The following is a 24,278-nucleotide window of genomic DNA, read 5'->3' as shown; positions in this document are numbered from 1 at the left end:
CTGGACAGAAAATCAATTAAGGAAACACTGAACTTGAACTATGCTTTAAATGAAATGAACCTAAGAGACATATATAGAACATCTCTCCCAACAGCAGCAGAATACACATTTTTCTCCAGTGCACACAAAATATTCTCTAGGACAGATCATATGATAGGTCATAAAACAAGTCTTAGAAAATTGAGGAAGATTGAGGTATCTTTCACAACTATGACAGTATAAACAGGTTTCTGTTATTGACAGAAATCAATAACTGGAGGAAAACTAGAAATTTCACAATATGTGAAAATTAAACAACATTTAGGGAAAAAAACCACAAAAAACAAACAAACAAACAAAAACTAAGCCCCAAGTTAGAGGGAAAAAAAGGAAGGAAATAACAAAAATTACAGCAGAAATAAATGAAATAGAAAAACAAAAAAACTCAGAAACCATTGACAAAATTAGGACTATTTTTTTTTTTAAAAACCGACAAATTTTAGCTAGACAACTAAGAAAAAAGGAAAGAAGGGGCAAGAATCAAATAATATCAGAAGTGAAAGAGGAGACATTACAACTGATACATGGAAGTAATAAAGATCATTAAAGACACTGAATAATAATGTAACAACAAATTGCACAATAGAGAAGAAATGGATAAATGTCTAGAAACATAGAACCTACCAAGACTGAATCACAAAGAAATAGAAAATCTGAACAGACCAATAATGAGTAAGAAGATTAAAGAAGTAATCAAAAATCTCCCAAAAAAAGAAATGCCTAGGACCAGATGGTTTCCCTCGTGACTCCTACAAAGAATTTAATAAAAAATGCCAATCCTTCTCGAATTCTTCTAAAACATTGAAGAGGATGGAAAATTCCAAAAGTCATTTTATGAGACCAGCATTATCCTGATACCAAAGCAAGATGAGGATATTACAAGAAAAGAGAAATACAAGGCAATATCTCTGATGTATATAGAAAAAATATTCTCAACAAAATATGCATATGTTGTATACCTGAAAATAATGTAATATGTCAGTAATAAATAAATAAATAAATAACATTAGCAAGCTGAAATGAAAGCACACTATATATATCATAATCAAGTAGGATTTTTCTTTGGGATACAAGAATGGTTCAGCAAGTACAAATCAATAAATGTGATATACTAAATTAATAGTACAAAAGTTTGAGAAAAGCATACGCTTACCTGAATAGATGCAGAAAAAGCATCTGACATCACATCCTTTCATGATAAAAGTCTCAACAATTTGGGTATATTAAATAAAAACTTTTTAAAAAATGGGTATAGAAGAAATGGGTAAAAGAGAAATGGGTATACCTCAACATAGTAATATGCCAAGCCCACAGCTAACATCATCTTTAATGGTGATAGGTTGAAAACTTTTCCTCTAAAATCAGGAACAAGAAAAGGGCACCTATTCTCACCACTCCTATTCTGCATAGTACTATAAATCCTAGCAGGAGTGATCAGGCAATAAAAAGAAACAAAGTTATCCAAATAAGAACAGAAGTAAAATTGTTTTTGTTTACAGATGATATGATCTTACATTGAAAAATCTTAAAGACTCCGCCAGCACTGACAGAACTAATAAACAAATTCAGTAAAGTTTCAGGATATAAAATTGACATACAAAAAGCTGTTGTGTTTAATAAGCAAATAACAAACTCTCTGAATAACAAATAAAAATCAATCCCATTCACAGTTGCATTAAAAACAATAAAATAGGAATAAATTTAACTGAGGTAAAAGTTCTGTACACTAAAACTATAAGACTTTGTTTAAAGTAATTGAAGAAAACACAAATAATGGAAAGACATCCCATGTTCACAGATCAGAAGAATTAATATTGTTAAAATGTCCAAAACCATATATAGATTCAAAATGATCCCTATCAAATATCTAGTAGCATTTTTCACAGAAGTAGAAAAAACAATCCTAAAATTCATATGAAACCACAAAGACCCTGAGTAGCCTGAGCAATCCTGAGAAAGAACGAAACAGGGAGCATCATGCATCCTGATTTCAAACAATATTGCAAAGCTACAGTAACCGAAACAGTATGATATTGGCATTAAAAATAGTCACATAAATCAATACAACAGAATAGAGAGACCAGAATATAAACCCTCATCTATATGTTCAATTAATATTTGAAAGGGAGCCAAGAATACTCAATAGAGAAAGAATAATCTCTTCAATAAATGGCATTGGGAACTTGGATAACCAATGCAGAAGAATGAAATTAGACTCCATCTTACACTACTCACAAAATTTAACTCAAAATCGACAAACGACTTAAACAAAAAACCTGAAGCTGTGTGACTCCTAGAAGAAAACAGAGAAAATTATCCTTGATAGTGGTCTTGGCAGCGGTTTTGTTTTGTTTTGTTTTTTTGGTTTTTGGTTTTGTTTTGTTTGTTCTGTTTTGTTTTTTGATATGACATCCAAAAGCACAAACAACCAAAGCAAAAATAAGTAAGTGGGATTACTTCAAATTAAAAGTTTCTGTGCACCAAAAGAAATAATTAGCAAAATGAAAGACAACCTACAGAATGGAAGAAAATATTTGCAAATACTATATCTAATAATAGGTTGATATCCAAAATATATAAGGAACTCATGCAACATAATAGGAAAAATTAAAATAAAAACAAAGAAAAGAAAAAAGAAAAAAAACCCACTCTGATTAAAAAATGGGCAGAAGAACTAATAGACATTTTCCAAAGAAGACATCCAGATGACCAACAGGTACATAAAAAGATGCTCGACATCAGTACTCATCAGAGGAAAGCAAATCAAAACTGCAATGAGGTACCACCTCACACCTGTTGTATTGTGATCAAAATGACAAGGCACATGTGTTAGTGAGAATGTGGTAAAAAGGGAAACCTGTGCACTACTGGTAGGAATGTAAATTCATACAGTCACTACAGGAAATAGTATGGAGGACCCTCAAAAATTTAAAACCACAACTACCATATGATCCAGCAAATAGACTTCTGGGTATATATCCAAAGGAAATAAAATCAGGATTGCAAAGAGATGTCTGCACTCCCATGCTCCTTGCAGCATTATTCACAATAGCCAAGATAAGGAAATCACCTAAGTGTCAATGGATGGATAGATAGAGAAAACTTATATATATATATATGTATATATATATATATATACACACAATATATATATATATATACACATATATATCTACACACATACACAAACACTGAACTATTATTCAGTCATTATAAAGAAGGAAGTGCTGCCATTTGCAACGACATGGATGGAGCTCGGAGACTTTATGCTAAGTGACATAAGTCAGACAAAGAAAGACAAATGCTGTATGATATCACTTATATGTGGAATCTACAAAAGCCAAACTCATAGAAACAGAGAGTAGAATGGTAGTTGCCAGAGGTTGGGAGATATAGGTAACTAGGAGGTGAGTGTCAAATGGGCAAACTTTCAGTTAGAAGATGAGTAAGTGCTAGGGATCTAAGGTACTGCATGGTGATTAACTACACTGTATTATGTACTTGGATATTGCTAAGAGAGTAAATCTTAAATGTCCTTGCCACAAAATGAAATGGTAGTCACGTGAGGTAATAGGTGGTTAACTAACCCTACCGTGTTAATTATTTTACAATATATAAGTGTATCAAATCATCACATTGTATACCTTAAACTTTCCTAATGTTGTATGTCAGTTATAACTGAATAAAGCTGGGGAAAAAATATGGTAGGAGCCCAATAAATAAATGATGCAAACTCTTGAGAAGAATGCAGTCTGTGAGTCTAATGCAAGCCATCCCAGTTTCTACTTCCTATCTTAATTATTCACTGGTTATGGTTGAACAAAACTCCTGTAGGAACAGACTGATAACAAAATTTACATTCGTCACTCAAAAGTGTGGAGAATGGAATGTGTACTAAGTACATTACCATATACCAAGATTTTAGAAAATAACACTCATGATCCTGATATAAAACTAAGTATTAACGTTTGTGCCAAAAAACTTTGACCAGAAGAATATGTAATTTCTGTACCCTCCAGTATTAAGAGTTTGAAAACAACATACTTCTATATAATTAGTCATCACTCATCAAAATTTCTGTAGTTATATCCTGACAACTTCAGCATTCCCAAGGAAATTTACCATCTTTGATAAGAAATACACCAGGTTTGTATGTGTAATATTGACTGTTAATTTTTTTTTTAATTTAAATCTAAAGGATCACTAACGGCCTAAGAAAAATAAACCTTTTTCATAAGAGGACACTTTTAGTAAGCATTCTTTTATTTTTAGGCACTTCTAATACATACCTCAAATTTTTCTCTTAAGATTTGTATCACCATCAGGATGACTTTACTTCTAGTATTAACCACCGTATGTAAAAATCTATGTTGTAACTTACTAGTTTCTCAAAGGGTCACCCAAATAGTATGGCTTGTAAAGAGTGATGGCATCCCATTGATACCTATCTAAAAAGGGGTTTGCATGACAGTTAACATCACCTCTAAAATATTAATGTAATAGAATAATACCATCTAATCATTATTGGCAGTATGTTTAAAATGCTTATTATTTAAGATACCCAGCCAAAAGAGTAACAAGAATGTGAAACATCAGGAATTGGCAAATTTGAGCTACCCGAGGTCAAAGTATTGCAAAGTCTTAATGTAGTAGGTGTCCAGGATGGCTAGGGATCCTTCAGTTTGCCTGAGAGTGCTAATGCAACTGATGTAAGGCTTTGTAGAATTTCCTATAATCTCTTGAAAGATTTAACAGCAGGGATCCATTTGCGAAATAAAAGGAAAACAGATCCCTCTGTGTGGGTCTCAAAGAGGCTACATTTACACACATCAAATTGTTCAAAATACAAAATTATTTAGGAAGGAGCTGGAGTCCAGTAAATAGATAGTTTGCAAGCAACCAATTATTAATTTAAGGTTTCTTGGACTATAGTATCTATTTTTTAGAACTATCCATTTGACTAATTCCAGTGCCCATCTCCTTGCCACTGTTTTGATGAACATTGTGCTTTTCTGCATGGATTCCGTTCAAAACTCCCTCCCCCTTTACTTGCCTGTCCCAGTGGAATGAAACGCTGGGAAGTCTCTGGCAAAGGCAACCAAAAAATAATACACCCCAACTTTTGGTTAGAGCAATGAAATTACTTTGGGAAATGCTTCTTCTCTGCTGTGCATGGCCTTAGTGGGACTCAAAATCAAGTTTCCTACTTTCCCACAACCAAAACGTACACGTGCCCACTAAGCACTTGAACTCATATGTTTCTTTCTAGTTCTATAGGCTGTTATTCTATTTTTTTCTACTACAATTTCTCTCTGTTGCTGACATGTGTCAAAACCTATGAGATTCAAGCTGAGAGTCTCTTCCAATAAACACTTTCTTAAAGACCAAGAAAAGAAAGTCTCACTTGAAGGCAGAATGCAAGGTTACCAAGTAGGGAGAACAAATCAAATCTTCTGCCTCTAAAGTTAGTGGGTATATTATTATGTAAAAGCATGGTTACTTTTCAATGTAAACTACCCCAGAACAACATTCTTCTCCCCTACCCAACTGATCAAGAAATTCTATTGTTCAATAGAATCCTCTATTTTGAGTCTCTCCTGTATTTAAAGTTGAGCTATGTTCCTTTTCACTACATCTTTAACCTCAGTACCAAAATCCCATGTCCTTCCTCTCCTGAGTACATGCAACATATGGTAATGATACCAAGTAGGTGAGAAAAGGAGGAGTTCACTTTATTTTCAGATCCTTTCACATTCCTCCATGATGCTCAAGTGCAATGAAGGGAGGTGGAAGGGGTGAGAAGGAATTGCTGAGATGTCTTTTCCAGTGTCTACTCTTTCATGCAGCAAAAACACTGTCATCATCTATTTCCAGTCTCACATCCACAATGACAGTCTATCATTGCCTGGAAGAAACCCATCCTTTGCAATCAGGATCATATGCATCTGAGAATCATCAGAACCAAGAAAGACTAGTTTTCTCAATAAATACGTGATGACTTTACAACGCAAAGGAGCAGATGCTGACTCCCAGTCAGTTATTGTAGGACTTAGGACCAGAATCAGGAGTTTTTGGCCCAAAAGCCAGAGCATTTTCTGCAATAGTTTCCAGGTTGTGTGGAAGAACATTTTATATCATAGTAATTCAAGATACACACATTTTCTATTTTTTATACCCTTTAAAAATTAAAATGCCATTACAAAATTTTCTTTTGGATTTTTAATATGACTCTCTCTTCCTAAAATGGCATTCATTACCCCATTTAGGTCAACTTGTCTGCCAACTCCTTTGAGGCTTTGGCTAAGCGTCTATTTTCTTCCAGCGTTATACCTTACAGCACGCCACAACAGGGCTGTTTTCTGGCTCTACTTATGTATTTCTACTCTTAGAAAGCAAAGATTATTATTATTATTGTCTTGTGGTTGTTACTACTCTAATTCTTATTTATAACGATTATGCTGAAACAGTACCTGACACAGAGAAAGTACTCAGACATACACTGTGTGAATGCAAGGCATACCAGTAGATATTCTATGCCATCTTTGTCCTTCTATAAAGTCAGTTTGTTATAACAGATTAATGGTAAATTTAGAAAGCTAAACTGGAAAAACTTCCAACAGTTTCACTGTGCTGACTACAGCCATGAAATCATCACCTCTTCCATTATTAAAAGACTATTTTTAAATTAAATGTGCATTTATTGAGCCTAATCTATGTTGGACATTATCCTGAGTATAGTGTTGAAAGACAAATACAACATAATGCCTATTCTCAGTAAACTTAGATTATAATGGGAGAGGATAATTAGATTATAATAACATGTAACCAATTCGATGACAGAGTTATGCAAAAGGTGTTATGGAACTTATAGAAGAGACACTCTTAATTACATAAATGAAGGTAAAAGCCAAAAAACTGAAGTAAAGCTTGTCTAGATTAAGTCAAAAATAAACTATAAATTTAAATTATTATTTTAAAGTTATTCTTTTTTTTTGAGAGAGAGAGAGAGTGATCACAAGTGTGTGCATGTGCCCACACACAAGCAGGAAGGGACAGGCAGAGGGAAGGAGAGAATCTTAAGCAGCCTTCACACCCAATGGGGAGCCTGATGTGGGTCTCGATCTCGTGGCCCTGAGGTTATGACCTGCGCCAAAATCAAGAGTCAGACACTCAACAGACTGAGCACCCAGGCACACTCTTAAATTATTATTTAAATTATGCTGGAGAATTCACAGAAACCCTGGGAAGGCCAGGGAACCTAAGTCAGAAAATGAGCCATAAGAAAGGACGACTAAGCTGTCAGTATCAAAGTTAAAAAAGGTGCCACAGAACCAAGTTAGCTGGGGCCCTGTTGCTGCCACTCTTGGAATGGAAGTTGGAGACTGTCCTACTGCCACCAACTCATGCTGGATGCCACCTCCAGCCTGAGAGCATGGATATCACTGCTGCCACTGTCAACAATATGGGCTTTCCATTGCTTCTGCTTCCCTGTACCCCCAGGTCTTGATTCACCTGTGGTGTGAATGTCTGATTAGCCAAGACTGGGTTACGTGGCTATGTCTTAGCTTCGAGGGAGGCTGGGAACGTGAACACCTAGCCATTTTAGCTCTACAGTGAGATGCAGGCTTGTCTTCTCCTCAAGGCTTGTGTAATTGGTCATTCTCCATGAATTTACTCATGGAAGTAGACTTAAAATGGAGTGCCATTAAAATAGATATACGTATACATGGCAAACCAAAATAGGATCATGAAGGAAGATTGAGGGGATGGCTTTTCCCAAGGTGTTATGTTTTGAGAAAATAAAGTGGGAGCTAGCTGGCTGTCCAGGGAGGTATAGCATTTACAAAGGAACAGAGGATCCTGATACCTACAGAAGGTTGATTGTGGCAGGGTAAAGAGAGTATGTATGCGGGCTTGAGGTGAGAATAAAAGAGGCCAGGTATAGTACATGGATGAGATTGGTGACTGAAGCAGATACTAGATCAGAAAGGACCTACACGCCATGCTAGGTATCTTTTACTTAATCCTCTGGGGAAAGGGAGACCAGAGACGATAATGAAATGGCTTTCTTTCTATTTTAGAAAGATTATCATCATAGCTGAATGAATACTGTTATCAGAGGGGCTACTCGGGAGGCATGGATAGCTGTAGCTATGAATGAAGGTGAATCAAATGGAGCCCAGAAGTAAACGGCAATGATGGGGTGGCTAAGGGGTCACCTTCAGGATGTGCTAAGAAGCAGAGTCAGGGTTAAAATCTAAAATGCTGTGCTAACCCCTGAGAATCCAAAAAATAAAATAAAAAATATAAAGCCTCTTCTTGAGGAATTTATAGTTTAGTTTTAAGCACAACTGAAGATAAAGGATATTATGGGAGTTGTTGTGATTGTATGTTTTCAAAGTTAGTCTTTGAATGTTTAACACTTGTATATAAACTAGGGCCGCTGAACACCTCATTCAAGAAACACTACAGTTAGGCTTTAAAATGCCTCTGAGTTTTCTATATACACTGTGATACAGGCGGAAAGGAAAGGGAAAGGAAAGGAAAAGAAAAGAAAAGAAAAGAAAAAAGAAAAAAAAGAAAAGAAAAGAAAAGAAAAGAAAAGAAAAAAGAAAAGAAAAAAGAAAAGAAAAGAAAGGAGAAGAGAAAAGAAAAAAGGAAAGGAAAGGCAAGAAAAGAAAAGAAAAGAAAGAAAAGAAAAGAAAAGAAAAGAAAAGAAAAGAAAAGAAAAGAAAAGGAAAGGAAAGGCAAGAAAAGAAAAGAAAAGAAAGAAAAGAAAAGAAAAGAAAAGAAAAGAAAAGAAAAGAAAAGAAAAGAAAAGAAAAGAAAAGGAAAGGAAAAGAAAACCCTGAAATTCAACCTAGATTGAGNGAGAAGAGAAAAGAAAAAAGGAAAGGAAAGGCAAGAAAAGAAAAGAAAAGAAAAGAAAAGAAAGAAAAGAAAAGAAAAGAAAAGAAAAGAAAAGAAAAGAAAAGAAAAGAAAAAAGAAAAGAAAAGGAAAGGAAAGGAAAGAAAAAAGAAAACCCTGAAATTCAACCTAGATTGAGAAATTGGGAATTAAAGACATGTTGCATCACACTGCTTTAAGTTTTGTGAGGGGATCATAAGACAGAAGAAGGTAGTGGAGTCAGAGTGAGGGCAGCTGTAATAAATCACAGCAAACAGGACCTGCTTCATCTACAGGCTTTGTTTTTCCAAAAGGCAAAGGAAGACATGTCATTCTTCCTTCCTTCTCTCCTTCCCCTAAATATTTACTGAATGTCATCTATATGTCAGATACTATGGTAGATGATAGGGTCACAAGGAAAAGTCCTTGACCTCATAGAGGTTACGGTAGGGTGGGGAAGGCTGACAATTTCCACACAATGAAAGAGAACATTGCATCTCTGAAAGAGAGAGAAGGACAGAATCCTGTAAGGAAAACAGAATCCCATAATAAGCAAATCCAACTGGTTCCTGAGATCTAAAAAAAAAAAAAACCTTGAGGGATGCAAAAAAGTTATTAATCGTCAATAAAGTCTCACCTAATTATTCTAGCAAAGAATATTCTAGATTAAGATAAAGTATTAAATAAAAATAAGTTCTATGGTTTATCTAATAATGGTAATTACTTTATAAGACCAATTGAAATATCTGTACTAAATAACTGGCATGAAACACCAAAAGCATAGCTCAACTGTTATTTCAGGTTTTGAAAAGTTGACATCTGTCATGATACCACGGGCAGTAGCAAATCATTCCGTTTTGTGTCATATTATGAACCAGTGGTCATGGGATTCTCCTGAAAATTATCTGGCAAACTCAAAAGTCATACGTGATGCCCTTACTCTCATAATCCTTGAACCAAATTTGATTCAAAAGTCTGGAATTTATTAATGTTCTATATACTAACATAAGCGTTTACTTTTACCTTCACTTTAGAAAGAAGAGTCTGTATGTCTAATTTAGGCTATTTAGGTTATTATGTTGACCTGAATATTAAGGCACATTGGGAGTGAATAATCTCTCATTCCTTGTGATATTACACAATAAATTGCTTTTGTTGATATTGCATGTGCATTCATTCAAATAAAAAGGGCAATTTATGCAAATATAACTGTTTTACAAAAATCTCATCATCTGAGAAAATCATGTTACAGTCCTCTCTGAAAGTTCAACAAGGAGCAGCATCCATGCATATTTAAATTCCCCATGACTACATGAGAGGAGAATTACTGAGGTTTTCTTTGACAGCCTAGAGAAAGTGTGCCTAGGCTTCCATGTTCCAAACAAATTATATGGCCTCCTAATGGAGGATGGCTCCTTTCCTCAGAGATCATTGTCTGGACTTGTTCCATCAGAGTATGATAAAGGATTGTTCATCCATGTTCTTAACTATGTGCTTGGTGGATAAAGCTCACGCTCTAGTTCTGTAAGTAGCCTCTGCTTCAGGATTTAAGTCGAAAGTAAAGTTTGGAACTAAAGTATTCTGAAAGGGTAAAACCCTTTTTTTAAAGTTTTATTTATTTATTTGAGAGAGAGACTGTGGGGTGGACAGGGGCAGAGGAAGAGGGAGAGAGAATCTCAAGCAGACTCCCTGCTGAGACTCAGAGCCCACGAGGGGCTTGATCCCATGACCCTGAGATCATGACCTGAGCCAAAGTTCAACACTTAACTGACCAAGCCACCCAGGTACCCCAGCTGAAACTCTTAAAGACATTTATAAAAGAGAAGAATCATAATCTTCAAAGTCAAATTGTTCAGAAAGAATGGAAGTAACTCCTTCAAGCCTGCTAGCAGTACATAGAAACATCAGAGAGCTTATGCTCTCTCTCACTCGCATTCTCTTTCATTCTCTCTCTCTCTCTCTCTCACACACTACACACATAGGACAATGTGAATAGTTAACCTCTTTTTCTTCTTATGCTTCTTATATAATGAAAGCATATTAGCAAAAATAACAACTCAGCTATTATATACATATATAATTTATATTATATTATATAATTATATATAATATATAAAACCTTGTAGTTATACCTAAAGGCAAATGTCATCCATCATTTATATTATTTTCAAATTTTTAAAACTCAAACAATAACTCTACTAATGAGTAAGGGATAGGCGAGGCTGGGTAGGGAGAGACAGGTAGGGGGCTACCTAACCAGGCTCACAGAAATCCCAGATGTGGAGAAATGTTATAAACAAGATATTAACCAGAGAGAAGGAAACATAACAAATCCACCTCGTTTGTTCTAAATAAAGTCGAGATATTTTCATAATATTTACAAATCCACTGTGTTTATCTTAAATGTTATAGACAAGATATTTACCAAGTCCCCTGGTCAGTTTAATATCAAAGACTGACCATAAAAGCCCTCAATGGCAACCCATTTGGGACCCCTGTCACTCTAGAGAGCTCCTTTTCTTTCCTTTCTGTTCTCACCTTCCCTTAATAAACTTTCATTTCACTTCACCCTATTGTCTGAGAGATTCATTCTTCGACTCCGTGAGACAAAAAACCTGCAACACTAATCTATGGAGAACAGAACCGGTGTGATGTGCTAATAAGAATCTGGTATTGCTGGGTGTTAGGTGATTCCCTCCATATGATCTTACTTACGTTACTAACCTGATGGAGCAGGTATTAACCTCGTTCTCTACACGAGGAACTTGAGACCGAAAAAGTTATATCACATATCAAAAGTTTTACAGCATGAAAGTAATAGTGCCTGTTCCTCAAATCTCCACCCTCCTGACATCAGAGTGCTTGCTTATCTCTGTGCCCCACCACGCCTCCTACATGTGTACCTGCACCTGGATCTTCCTTTGAAGACCAGGTTCTACAGTCCTCAGACAAGAGAAAAATGTCGACATTTAAAATTACTCTTAAAAATTCCTTAAGCATGTATACTTCCAAGAAATTCCAATAAAGCAATTTTTCTTTTCTTTTTTATGTTTCTGAATTAGAATATATGGCTGTTTCTTTGACTGAATATCAGAGGAAGCAGTTGGATTATTTTAGAGATTGTGGCATATGAATATGTATCTCTGTCTACTGAAGTCAAGCTTGGGGTAGCAAGATGCTATTATTATGAGGCCACAGAAATGAAAACAGCTGAAGAAGCAATACAATCATGTTTCCCACCTCAAGTTTTCTCTAAGTAATGTACACACTGGTGAGTAAAGGTCTTGCATGCCATTTAATTGCAATATTCCCTCCTTTTTTTTTTTCTTCTTTAGGGGTGGACCAGGGGTGTTTTCACTTATAGTAATTTTAGTAATTGCACAAATGCTATGGATTCAATGAAATTTTTTATAAGTATATAAGTATACTTATATAAGTATATAAGTTTATAATGAATAACATAATACTTGCAGGAAAAGAACCAATCTGTGAGGTATTACCTGAACCCTCAATGTTTTCTTGCAATTCTGCACCCGGCTTTTTAGTTACTCTTGTCCCCAAATTCAAAGACTCTCCGACTGAAGAATCTTATCCGAAATGGCTGACAACGATACAATCTTTATTTCTGCGCTGGGTCGTTTCAATGTATGCTTAACTAAAATTATGAGTTGGGAGTATATACCATACTGCAAGGGCTTTTCCTTTCTGCNTGTTATGGATTCAATGAAATTTTTTATAAGTATATAAGTATACTTATATAAGTATATAAGTTTATAATGAATAACATAATACTTGCAGGAAAAGAACCAATCTGTGAGGTATTACCTGAACCCTCAATGTTTTCTTGCAATTCTGCACCCGGCTTTTTAGTTACTCTTGTCCCCAAATTCAAAGACTCTCCGACTGAAGAATCTTATCCGAAATGGCTGCCAACGATACAATCTTTATTTCTGCGCTGGGTCGTTTCAATGTATGCTTAACTAAAATTATGAGTTGGGAGTATATACCATACTGCAAGGGCTTTTCCTTTCTGCAGTGTCATTATACAGCAGACTCTGATATTATATCTTGAGTTTTCACCAGGTAACACCAGGAATAAACAACCATATGAAACTCACCACTGACCTGTCTATAAAATATAGTCTTTTATAAAAGATCCAAAGCAAACATCTGTCTTGTTCCTGTCCTTTACTGAACAATCAACATGATTTTGACCTTATGGACACTGTAAATTTTGTAACAAAATGGGTGCAGCTCTTTGCTTTGTCCAGTAAAAAAATCAGCATTAAATTTGAGACCCACTTGCAGCAATTACGTAGAATAAGATGGTATCTGAACTGTATCTCTGAGCTTTATCTTACTATTTTACCCATATTTTCTCTTTATCGTTTCTATTGGCTTTTATGCTCATATTTTAGCTATTGCTCTAAATTGGCTTCTAGTGTTTGGGTCAAAGCAAGAGTCAAAGAAACAAAGAAAGAAATAAAAATGCAGTTATCAAAACTGATAAGGTATTTCTTTGGAGATTCACAAAGGCAATTATTAATGACTTATAAATCATAGCATGCAAGACACAAGCCCAGATTTAAGTTTTCTTTCCTAATCAGAGAATTTCTGGCTGAATTATACTAAGTATGTTTCCCCTAGAAACACAGTGACTAGGACGGTAGTAGTGACTGAGACAGACACGATCTACTCTTAGAGTCCAGGCGACAAGGCAGAAAACATCAACAACAACAAATTATACTAGCATGTGACAAGTGCTGTGGGAGAAGACACTAAAAATACAAGGCCAAGTGAATAGAACCAAGGAAGTCTGGAGTACATTATAGAAATAGCATTTAGGATGAGACCTGTCAATAATCAAGAGTTATCTAGTCAAAGGTATGAGGAGTAAGAATATTTCAGTCAGATGGAAAAGTATAAAAATGACTCAGCTCTCAAGTGAATTATTCAAATTAGAGCTAATGATAAGGGACAGAGTTAAAATCACAGGATTTATGCAAGCCCTGGCCCCCTTCTTTCAGTAGTCACGTGCATATATGCCATCTATACACTAACACATTGCATGTCTAGGTTTATCTGTAGTCTGACAGCCAAGTATTCAAAACCGTGTCTTCAGAATTTATGACATCGTTCCTCATGAAAAGGATCTTTGTGTGTTTGCCTTAATGGTCAGCTAACTATTCCAGTCAATAACAATTTAAATTAGATGAAATTCTTACAACCCAAACTGAGGACCTAACTTTAGCATGAAGAACTTCACAGGAATATCCAAGCATGTGCTTTTTAAATACATGTTTACTGTATCCAATATTTCCATATGGGGGAAGCCTCAATATTTATTGCCAGAATTCCTAGGTGTGAAGATTTTATCACATTTTTCAAAATCTGCCCGATGGAAACCAGCTGGCCAAACATTTGAACTCATCACTTCCATTTTGAGCTAATGAAATATGAAAGAATCTACTACAAGTACTACTTAATTGAACTGTCTTTGTCAAAGTTAAGTTCCAAAGACTATTTGTCTCAATGCAGTCTACTGTCTAGATAAGTTATTTAGCTTCGATTTGAGTAAGTCATTCAGAGTTGTCACCGTCATTTCTATGCAAAGAGCCCCCATGACTAGGGTCTCATAATTCTAAAGAAATTTGGGCATTTTGGGGAAGGGCAGAGAGGAAGGGCGTGCACACTTAGCAGCACCGCCTCCGGTTTCTGTATGCAGGCTGCAATCCACACTGCTATTCATTACACAGAAGTAAGATACCAAATTTAGTGCATAATCTCTTATCTCCCTTTCTGCTACTAATACTTTAAAGGACTCCAGTTTCTCACTTTTGAAAACATTCTCTTCCAAAATGGCAAAGTGTTGTAAGTGGAGGCTTTACCAATTTACTTAACAGGCAGTAGGAGAATGTGAGAGTAGGGACATGGTGATTACCTACAGTGTTGGTTTAACGAAGATTGGAAAGGACACTACAAACCACAGATGTGTGAAGAGGGTCATCTTGACCATTGCAATCTCTTCCTACCTGCCTCTTTGGAAATCTGTGTGAAGGATTCCACACCTTTCTCTCCATAACTCCCTTCAGATGCGAGGGTAGACACGTAATTCCAGCCTAGGGCCTTTACAATGTCCACCATAGCCTGAGCTTGGAAGGAGTCAGGTGGGACCACACGAGAGAAGAAGTCGTAGCGCCGGTCATCACTTAACTCAGGTGCCGTTGATGCATAACTGATCTGGGGGATCTGGAAAGAAAGGAAAGCACCACATGAGAGAGCGCACTACCAGGGTGTGAGAGATTCATTTGCACTTAGGACAATTCTCTCAAAATACAGGGCTTGAGCTCCAAAGAGGATGTGTGTTTTAGCCAACAACACCCTGCAACTGTAAACCATCTCAACACAACCAGCTACTTTCAGACAACACAAAAGGGTGTACCTTTGTGTCTTGGCCTTTTGTTTCCTCCTCAGAGGGAATGAGGATGGCACGGGACTCACATGAGTCATGGTGGTTAGGAGAAAAGAATTAGTAAACATTCTGACAAACACTTAGAATCATGCTTTACTTTTTTTAAGTTTTATTTATGTATTTATTTGAGACAGAGAGCACAAGCAGGAGTGGGAGGGAAGGGCAGAGGGAGAGGGAAAAGCAGGCTCCCTATTCACCAGGAGCAAGTCAAGGGGCTTGATCCCGGGACCCCCAGGGATCATGACCTGAGCCGAAGATAGATGCTTACCCAGCTGAGCCACCCAGNTGCTTTACTTTTTTTAAGTTTTATTTATGTATTTATTTGAGACAGAGAGCACAAGCAGGAGTGGGAGGGAAGGGCAGAGGGAGAGGGTAAAGCAGGCTCCCTATTCACCAGGAGCAAGTCAAGGGGCTTGATCCCGGGACCCCCAGGGATCATGACCTGAGCCGAAGATAGATGCTTACCCAGCTGAGCCACCCAAGCGCCTCCATGCTTTACTTCTTAAAAACTATTAGAAACCACCACCACCACCACCACCAAAACACAACTGTCTAACTGGAGTTTGTACAGAGATTGGTTTAGTTGACACAGCTCATGAATATTGGTGGATGTCATTAGACGTCTAACATTGTTTGAGTACTGATCATCTGTGAGGAAATATCTAAGCAGGCCGCATGCATTATTTCATGTATTCTTCACGAGAATATTATGAAGTAGCTAAGTAACACCCTTAGAACCAGGCCAGGGGGTTCCTAGCCACAAGGCCTTCACTTCAGTACTCCCTGTGCTTTGGAGGGCCTTCCTCAAAATTTCCTAAGCTCCTCTTTGGGTGGTGATAGAGGTCTGGCAGTCCTGCCTGCATGGAGCCCACATGAGTGTCTGATTCCCCATTTTTCCTTTTAGACAATGCTCCAGTCCTCTACCCTGCACGGGATTAACCAGATGTCCCAAGGAGCTCTAGAACTTTCACCTATGAGGATCATCCTAAGGCCCAATAGCAGGCCCCTGGTTCCAGGAGGGCAGCCTAACATGCAGATTGCTCCCATTACCTGATATAGTACTGGTTTCCTAACACTGCATGAGATTAGGCTACCTAAGAAGGCCTGACATACTGATTTTAGCTCAAATTATGTATACATAAAGAAGCCCTACAAAAAATGTTTGCTTGGGATTCCAAATACCCAAGAAGAAACCCTGAAGTGACCATCAGTTAGGACCCTGCCTTAGGTCCTAACTTCAGGACCTCTACACTACTTACGATTACAATGCACCGGCCCCTTGTTCCTCTCACACTAGCATGCAAGAGACTATGATTGGTACCATTAATCTGCCTGTAAGAACGAGCAACTTCACACAATCCTGCTTGCACGCTTTCCCAGGACTTACCATTGCTTTATCATATGGATGTCTCAAGTATCTAAAGGCCAGTTTTGATCTCTGCTCAAGCCAAGCCCAACACTCAAATCTGCTCCCAAGATGCTAAAACTACACTCAAGTTGATTCTCTGAGCCCTGAAAAATTCTGCTCAGTGTTGATCTATTCCTCTCCTTCCAGGGCAGTTTGCCTAAAGTAAACCTGTTTACTGTTGTTTAAAGCTGGTTACCACCTCTGTAAAGCTCATTTCTCTACCAACCTTTCTAGGTCAACATTACTCGGAAGTCAGAGGGCCCTGACAAGAGATTACCCACACTGCAGCCCGTCCTTGATGCACTTTTTCTCCTTGACCATTGGGGGCACTGTCACTGATTCAAAGCCCAAAAAGGAGTGTGAGAAAGTCTGCTGATGAGAAGTTCCTTGTGATAGGGGTAATGAGGTGTAGTGGAAATAAAATGGGATTTAGTGTTGACAAGATCTGGAATCAAAGCCTGATGTTTCTCTTCATGAGTGTTTGCTCTGGTGAAGTTATTTTATCTTAGTGAGGTATCATTACTAAAAGATTGCTTTGAGGGATAAGAAAATGATTATGCTTTGCTCAGTGTAATGCTGGGACAGACTAGTTGATTCACACATGGGGGTGATGATAATCAAAGCAGAGAACAGTGTGTGTTTCCTTACTTAAGTTTACCCATTCCTCATATCTGACCTCTCAAGTACTCTGTGACACATTATCACAAACATTCCCCTTACTATCCTAAGGGAAGAACATATTTTTTTAAGTATTTCTGGCATTACTGCTTTAGAAATAATGCCCATTATTTATCCAACTCTTTCTTACAGCCTGTTATGTTCTAAAAGTTTCCCATGCCTGAATTTATCTAACCATCAGTAAATATTATTACCTCATTTTACATAAGCAGAAATTGAGAGTTAAAAAGAGAATGCGACCTTGCCTCAAGTCACAAAATTGTAAGATAGAGAGCAGTACTCACACCCGAAACTGCCCAGTGCGAACTTCTGAACTCTCAACTATGATACTTTGCTGAATTGCTGGTAAAACATTTTAATAAGAAGAATAAAACAAGGAAGAGAAGTAGATTACTGGAGTCCACAGCACTGACTACAGAACTACTAGAAGTTTTTTAGTGATCATTCTTAGACTGTTACTCAAACATTTTATGTAAACGCCTTGTTGAAGCTTATACAAATGCCTTAGTAGATGAGCTCCCTGCGTTTCATTTATCGTTCCAAAGTTACAAATTTTAGGTAAGGAAATATCAATTGAATAAAGACTTGGGGCAGAAAAAAAGGAAGGGATTAAAGGGAGGGATGAAGAGTGTGGGAGAGAGCTGGGGAGTGGGGAGAGAAAGAGACTTTTTCATATAAGAAATAAAAAGGAAAGAAGCCAAGCATGTCAATACATTTCCATCAATTTCAACTTGTGGAAATGTAAAAGCTTCATGCTGTTGCACAGACGCCTTTGCTGCCAAAATCCCTTTCTACCTGTGAGATGGTGCTAATGAAGATACATCCAGCCCTCTACTCGGGTTTGCATTTATGTAGCTGCTGTAAAATATCAGAATTGCAAAGCACTCCCAGTGCAAGTGCCTCACTAAACTGTGCCCCAAATTAGTGATGACAATCCTGGTGGAACAGACTTCTTCCCTCACTACCATGCACCATTTCAAAGTGGTCACTATCTGGGGTCTGTCTCTTTATTATAAATAAGACATATCTCCCAGTTTAAGACTTACATGCACCTTTAGGATCGTGTACACATCTTATACACAGTGTACTTATTTCTGCATTATGCATATGTTAGAATAAGGAATGAAAGAACAAACAGATTTCATTTCTGGGATAAAAATATAGCTTCATAAGGACATGCCTCCTGGCAGTAAGAGATGAAAGACTACAAGAATTTATGTAACCTATGGAATATGGTGCTACTTACTTAAATATTAAGTTGCATATTTAGTTACTTGTCTTCAAAATAGTGTTTTAGGACACCAAGTCATTATTTTGAAATGTATGTTATAACTGGTACCTATAACTGGCCAAATTACTTTCAGTCTAATCTCTGGTGATTGACCTCTACACTCTCTTTGCTACCTTAGCAATACTTTCTCTTCCTGCAACGGAAACCCTCCCTTCTTGCCAGTCCTCCAGAGAAATGCAGAATTGATCTTTTGATGAAGAAAATTTAGTGTAATAATACTTTGGCTATAGAAAAGTAGACATTCCATCTCTCTCTGAGACTTCCTTTCTCTGGTTTAAAAAACAAACAAACAAAAAACCTAGAGCAATTTTTTAAAAGATTTGTTTGAGAGAGAGAGCCCAAAGAGGGGTGGGGGCGGGGCAGAGGGAGAAGGACAAGCACACTCCCCACTGAGCAGGGAGCCCAGACCTGGACACTGGGCTCAATCCCAGGACCCAGGGATCAAGACCCAAGCCAAAGGCAGATGCTTAACCGATAGAGCCACCCACGTGCCCCAAGCACTTTGAATCTTTATCATAGGACTAAATTTTCATTTTATTTTATTTTATTATATTCTACTCTTCATAAAAATTTGCCTATCACATAAACGTGGTTTTTGTTAATGATGAGTCCCAAATACGATTGAGGACATTTATAACCCGTTGTAATTGTTTAGAATGAATTTGTACTTTTTCTTAGAAATGTGTATTGTTTGTGAAAAATAGAGCAACAAAAAGAAAATAACTTTAATGCCTTCATCTCTGTTAACGTTTTGTCTCTTATCATTTTTTGTTTGTGCATGTGGGTAGGCACATATATATTATAAACTATGAAAAGGTGAATCTTAATCTCTTCTTCCCCCCACCCCCGGCCTTTCATTTCTCTTTCTCTCTCTTTTTGGTTGTACACTATGCTCAGCTAAACCTAACCTAAACCCAATGCTCACTGTTAAATGTTTAAACATTTGGTAAGTTTTTGCTACTACAAAAAGAAGAAGAATCCTCAAAGTTAATTCTGTGTAGATATCCATGGGTATTTTCTTAGAATATTGTTCAAGCCCCTACCCCCACCAATATGACAGAAATATTTGAGGCTTACATTTAAACATTTCCCTATATGGGAATTATTTGGGGTTATTATAGAAGGTAGACCAGCTGTCTATAGTGACTTCTCTCAAATGGTTAACTCCCTGCCTCAGTACCATGTATTAAATAGTTAATCATGCTTTATTGATGAGAAAGACCATATCTTCTCACATATTAAATTCTTAAATATCCTTGGATCTTTGGGTGTATTCTCTACTATTTCACTTCTCTATCTTTCAAGGGTTGGGACAGTATTTTACTATTTTAGTTCTTATAAGTGTAGAGGATTTAGGGCTCTATTAGTTGGAATGTATCCTCTCTTCATAGTTGTTCTTTTAAAAATGACCACAGGCAATCATTCACGTTTAATTTTCTGCTGAAATATTAGCATAATATTTCAAGTTCATAATAAAGTTCCATTACGATTTGATGAGAATTACATTATATTTATAAATTAATTTGGGAAGAATTGATACATTTATATTTTATTTTCCCCTATGGGAAAATAACTATTTTCATCCTTTCTTTTGATCATTCTTTTCTCTTAGTAAAATTTTATGACTGTCTCCATGTAGGCCTTGAACACTGTTAATTTTATTTCTAGATAATTGGTATTAACTTTATTTCTAGATAACTGTTATTTTTATTGCATTATGAATGATATAACATTTTCATTTTGTTTTCTATTTATTGCTGGTATATAGGAATCTATTAATTTTGTATATTTACTTTGTGACTTACTCCCTTGTTAAAATTTTTATTAGTTTTAATAGGTTTCAGTTTATTTCCTTGGGATTTTTAGGTAAGGAAGTCATATTATAAAATTCATTTAGTTTTATTTTCTAATTACATCAGCTAGAATATCCAGGAAAACAAAGAGATAGTGGTGAAAACAGCTCTCTTTTTTTCACATTTCTCAACAGTGAGTTTTTAAAGTCAACTAGCATTTATTTTTATTTCTTATCTTGAAAAATGTATAGTCAAATGAAGAATTTAGACTATCAGTTAAAATCTTATTTTGCAAAGAAAACAAAACAAAACAGCTTTTAGCTAGAACTCATAGTACTCTAAGTGTCTTCAAAGAGTTGAAAAAGTATCCCTCCCCACCAAGTCTCTTTTTAAAGAAAATCTCAGTTTCTCTAATTATTTCTCCCAAGGTATGAATCAGGTGACAATAATCACACGATGGAAACTAGTTTCAAGTAATCAAGTTTTTGAGCTGTTCTCACTCCTGAAGATTGTCATTTGAAAGCTATGTAGACGCCGACTTCCTTGACCCTTTTTAAACATTGAAAAGCAAACAGAATATAAACAGCAATAAAATCATCATTTTTCAAGTTATCGGATGTGACATTTCTCAAACCCATATATTACTCTTTAAATAGAAAAGAGAACAACAACCACCAAACAAAACCCCAATTCACTCTGGTCTTACTTTAACCTTTAAAATATGTACGCACATTTACGATCCTAAGAACTCCTATAAATCTAAGAGAAGTAAGACCAAGGGGAAACTAATTTCAAGAATTTTCAAGAATAATTAAAATGGCACTTAAATAACTTATATCCTCTTCATCTTCTAAAAACATTCAAGTTCTTAATATTTGTATCTCACCAATACAGAGACTGTGGTAACTGATTCGTTTGGTGGACTGAAAGAGTAATCGAGTTAATTCACATCCATTTCCTGGCACTCACAATCACAAGGAAGCCTACAAGCCTCTCTCTTAATCTCCAGTGTTCTCCCTAGAAAGCAGGAGTTCATGGGAAGGTCAACTGATGGGTTCTGAAACACTGTGCTTTCCTTTGGAAACAAGTGTCACAACTTTCAGTAGAATGTTAGTTACCTGTGTAATTATCTGTTTATCCATCTCTCCTTTCCTGGAAAAAACTTACCCTCATGGAGAGCAAGGACCTTGTTCATCATTTTATTGCCACTGGATAGCACTGTGAATGAATAAGCCAGCAAATGAATGAATAACATAATCCTAGGAGAACAGAATCTGTCAACTACTTGGTTGGTGTGGCCCGAGGGACCCACAGGATTTGGGAGTTATCCCAGCCCTTGGTGGACCTGTGACTGGCAGCTTTAGGCATGAAAGCAAAAGCCTTCTTTTGCCCTTTCCCCCCACCTCCCTTGTCACACTATTCCCTAGGATTTCCTTCCTTATCATTGGAGTGTAGGACAAGCTGATATTGGTTGGGGGTTCAAAGGTAAAGGGAACCTAGGGAGTCATCTAGACTGTTCATTCTGTTTTTTCTCTTAGACCTAAGATTTGATAACTCTGGGCACCTCCAGGCAGTGCCCAGAGTTCACTCTAACTCTGCAAAATATACTTAAATTTATCATTTTAAATAGGGTCATTCTGCCCTGCTGTCTCCTTAGCTTTTCTCCCTTCCCCAACCAGGCTTGGATGTCAGATGCAAGAAGCAATTAGTGTTTGGCATCCTGGGTCCTTGGTTCTAGTTAAATGCCTTTACTTTACGTTAACATTGCCATTATCAAATCAAAATGGGTGTAAAAGAAGGAATATATTAAATCTAGAGAAAATAATTCTGTCATGTCTAATAGAAAATCAAATGTGTGTGATGCACTTTCATTTTTCAAGTGTTGACAAGATTGAACTCTACTAAATTTAATTTTATCCCATAATTACTACAAAGTCAAACACTTCTTGGCAAAGGGATCTCTTGGGCTTGAATCAACACCACTTTAAGCCTCACTTAGTGTCCAAATCTGCCAAAATAACTGAAGACCCAAGTCCAGATTTGGACTAGATTACTTTAATATAAATACTTTTAATCCAAATTGTTACCACTACTCCAACATAAACTTGATACTCTTCAAAATAAATTCCTAAACATTAACTAAAATGAAAGAGCCATTTTACTTATTCAGAAAAAATGAAAGACCTGAAATTGGTTCAATGCATTTGAACTTCTTCTTTATATTAGAAGGACAGTGCCTGTGACAAGGTCAGTTACCTGGAAACTTCTTATTTTTGTAAAAGTGAATGGGGTTTATGGTTCCATGTTCCTGGGAAATCTTCACAGCAAGAAAAGGAAATACAAAATGTACTAATGCTTGTTCCAGAGGGCAGTTTCCACAAAACTTGTAAAAGGCAATTTTTGAAAGTATCATGTGCAATTAAGATAATGCTTCAGTGTACCTGTTGAGATATTAATGAACTCCCAGTGGGGCATTATTAAGTTCACAGTTAGCAGTAATTTCACTCTTAGTTCTTATTAAGCTTTATTGATATGGATCCGAAAAAAAAGGGAAAATGAATGAATAACCCTTTCAGGTTCATTCTTTGAAACATCATTCCTTCAATGTATACTTTTCTCTTAATATTATCTCAGCTCATATTAGGATGGTTGGACTTCAATACTGATTTTTGGTAGTATTTATTTACTTCAAAGTACTTAGTAATGATTAATAACTTTCAATTTGTCTAAAATCTGGAGTTTCACTCAACTTTAAATTACTCACGACAGAGATTATCATCAAGTATTTCAACTGTTTTTCCTTCATCTTTCATGTCTTTAATTACATAACACCAAACCCCTTCAACAGCTGCGAGTGGTAATAACCATCTTGAGAACCAAGTAGTTCTATGTGTGGATTGCAAATCAAATTTGTATAATATGTGTTTCAAAAAATTCATCTCCTATTGATTTTATTACTATTCCTTTATTAAATCTCTATACTAGGCTTTAGGATGTGTGATACTTCACATATATAACCTCATGAATTTTGGAAACAACCTTTAATAGATAAAATATTACTGTCATGAATTTTCATTTTTTTGCCTTCTTCTCTCCAAGTTTCTAGAGTTGATGTAAAGACGACTGTATTTCAGAATCCAGATGTTGGCACATGTGGCCAAACAGAGCACAGGATTCCTGTAGCCACAAAGTTGACTCAAGGGGAACAACATGACCTGATCTAGACCAACGTGAATAAGTGAGATGCAATATCAAGGCAAAGAGGGCAACCTAATATTTTACACCTCTAATAATTGGCAAATGTTAGGAATGGTTAGTAGATGATGTCCTTGGAACTTCTCTATGTCATTTAGAACAAATCTACCCACTGCATTTTAAATTCAATTTTCAGAATAATCTTCATTTTTTAAAATTTTATTGTATTTTTCCAATATTTTATTTAAATTCAATCAATTAACATATATTATTGGTTTCAGAGGGAGAGCTCAGTGATTCATCAGTCTTACATAGTACCCAGTGCTCATTACATCATGTGCCCTCCTCAATGTCCAGCACCCAGTTACCCTATTTCCCCACCCTGCCTCCCCTCCAGCAACCCTCAGTTTATTTCCTGTGATCAAGAGTCTCTTACGGTTTGTCTCCCTCTCTGATTTCATCTTGTTTTATTTTTTCCTCTCTTCCCCTATAGATCCTCTGCCTTGTTTCTTAAA

The 24,278-nt window shown here is 36.4% G+C and overlaps 1 protein-coding gene across 7 annotated transcripts in view; it reads right to left on the bottom strand.

Annotated features, from left to right (window-relative positions):
- The window catches only part of GRM7 (glutamate metabotropic receptor 7), an 885,418-nt gene that overhangs the window by 595,147 nt on the left and 265,993 nt on the right, over positions 1-24,278 (bottom strand). For all 7 annotated transcript variants that reach the window (XM_034658687.1, XM_034658683.1, XM_034658681.1 and 4 more), the window contains exon 2: positions 14,959-15,175. In XM_034658687.1, coding sequence (XP_034514578.1) covers positions 14,959-15,175 — 217 coding nt within the window. The remainder of the gene's footprint in view (positions 1-14,958; positions 15,176-24,278) is intronic.

Source organism: Ailuropoda melanoleuca, chromosome 4, assembly GCF_002007445.2.
Source record: "Ailuropoda melanoleuca isolate Jingjing chromosome 4, ASM200744v2, whole genome shotgun sequence".
NCBI lineage: Eukaryota > Metazoa > Chordata > Mammalia > Carnivora > Ursidae > Ailuropoda > Ailuropoda melanoleuca.
The sequence above is the reverse complement of the archived record's forward strand: the minus strand, read 5'-3'. Positions and strand labels throughout refer to the sequence as shown.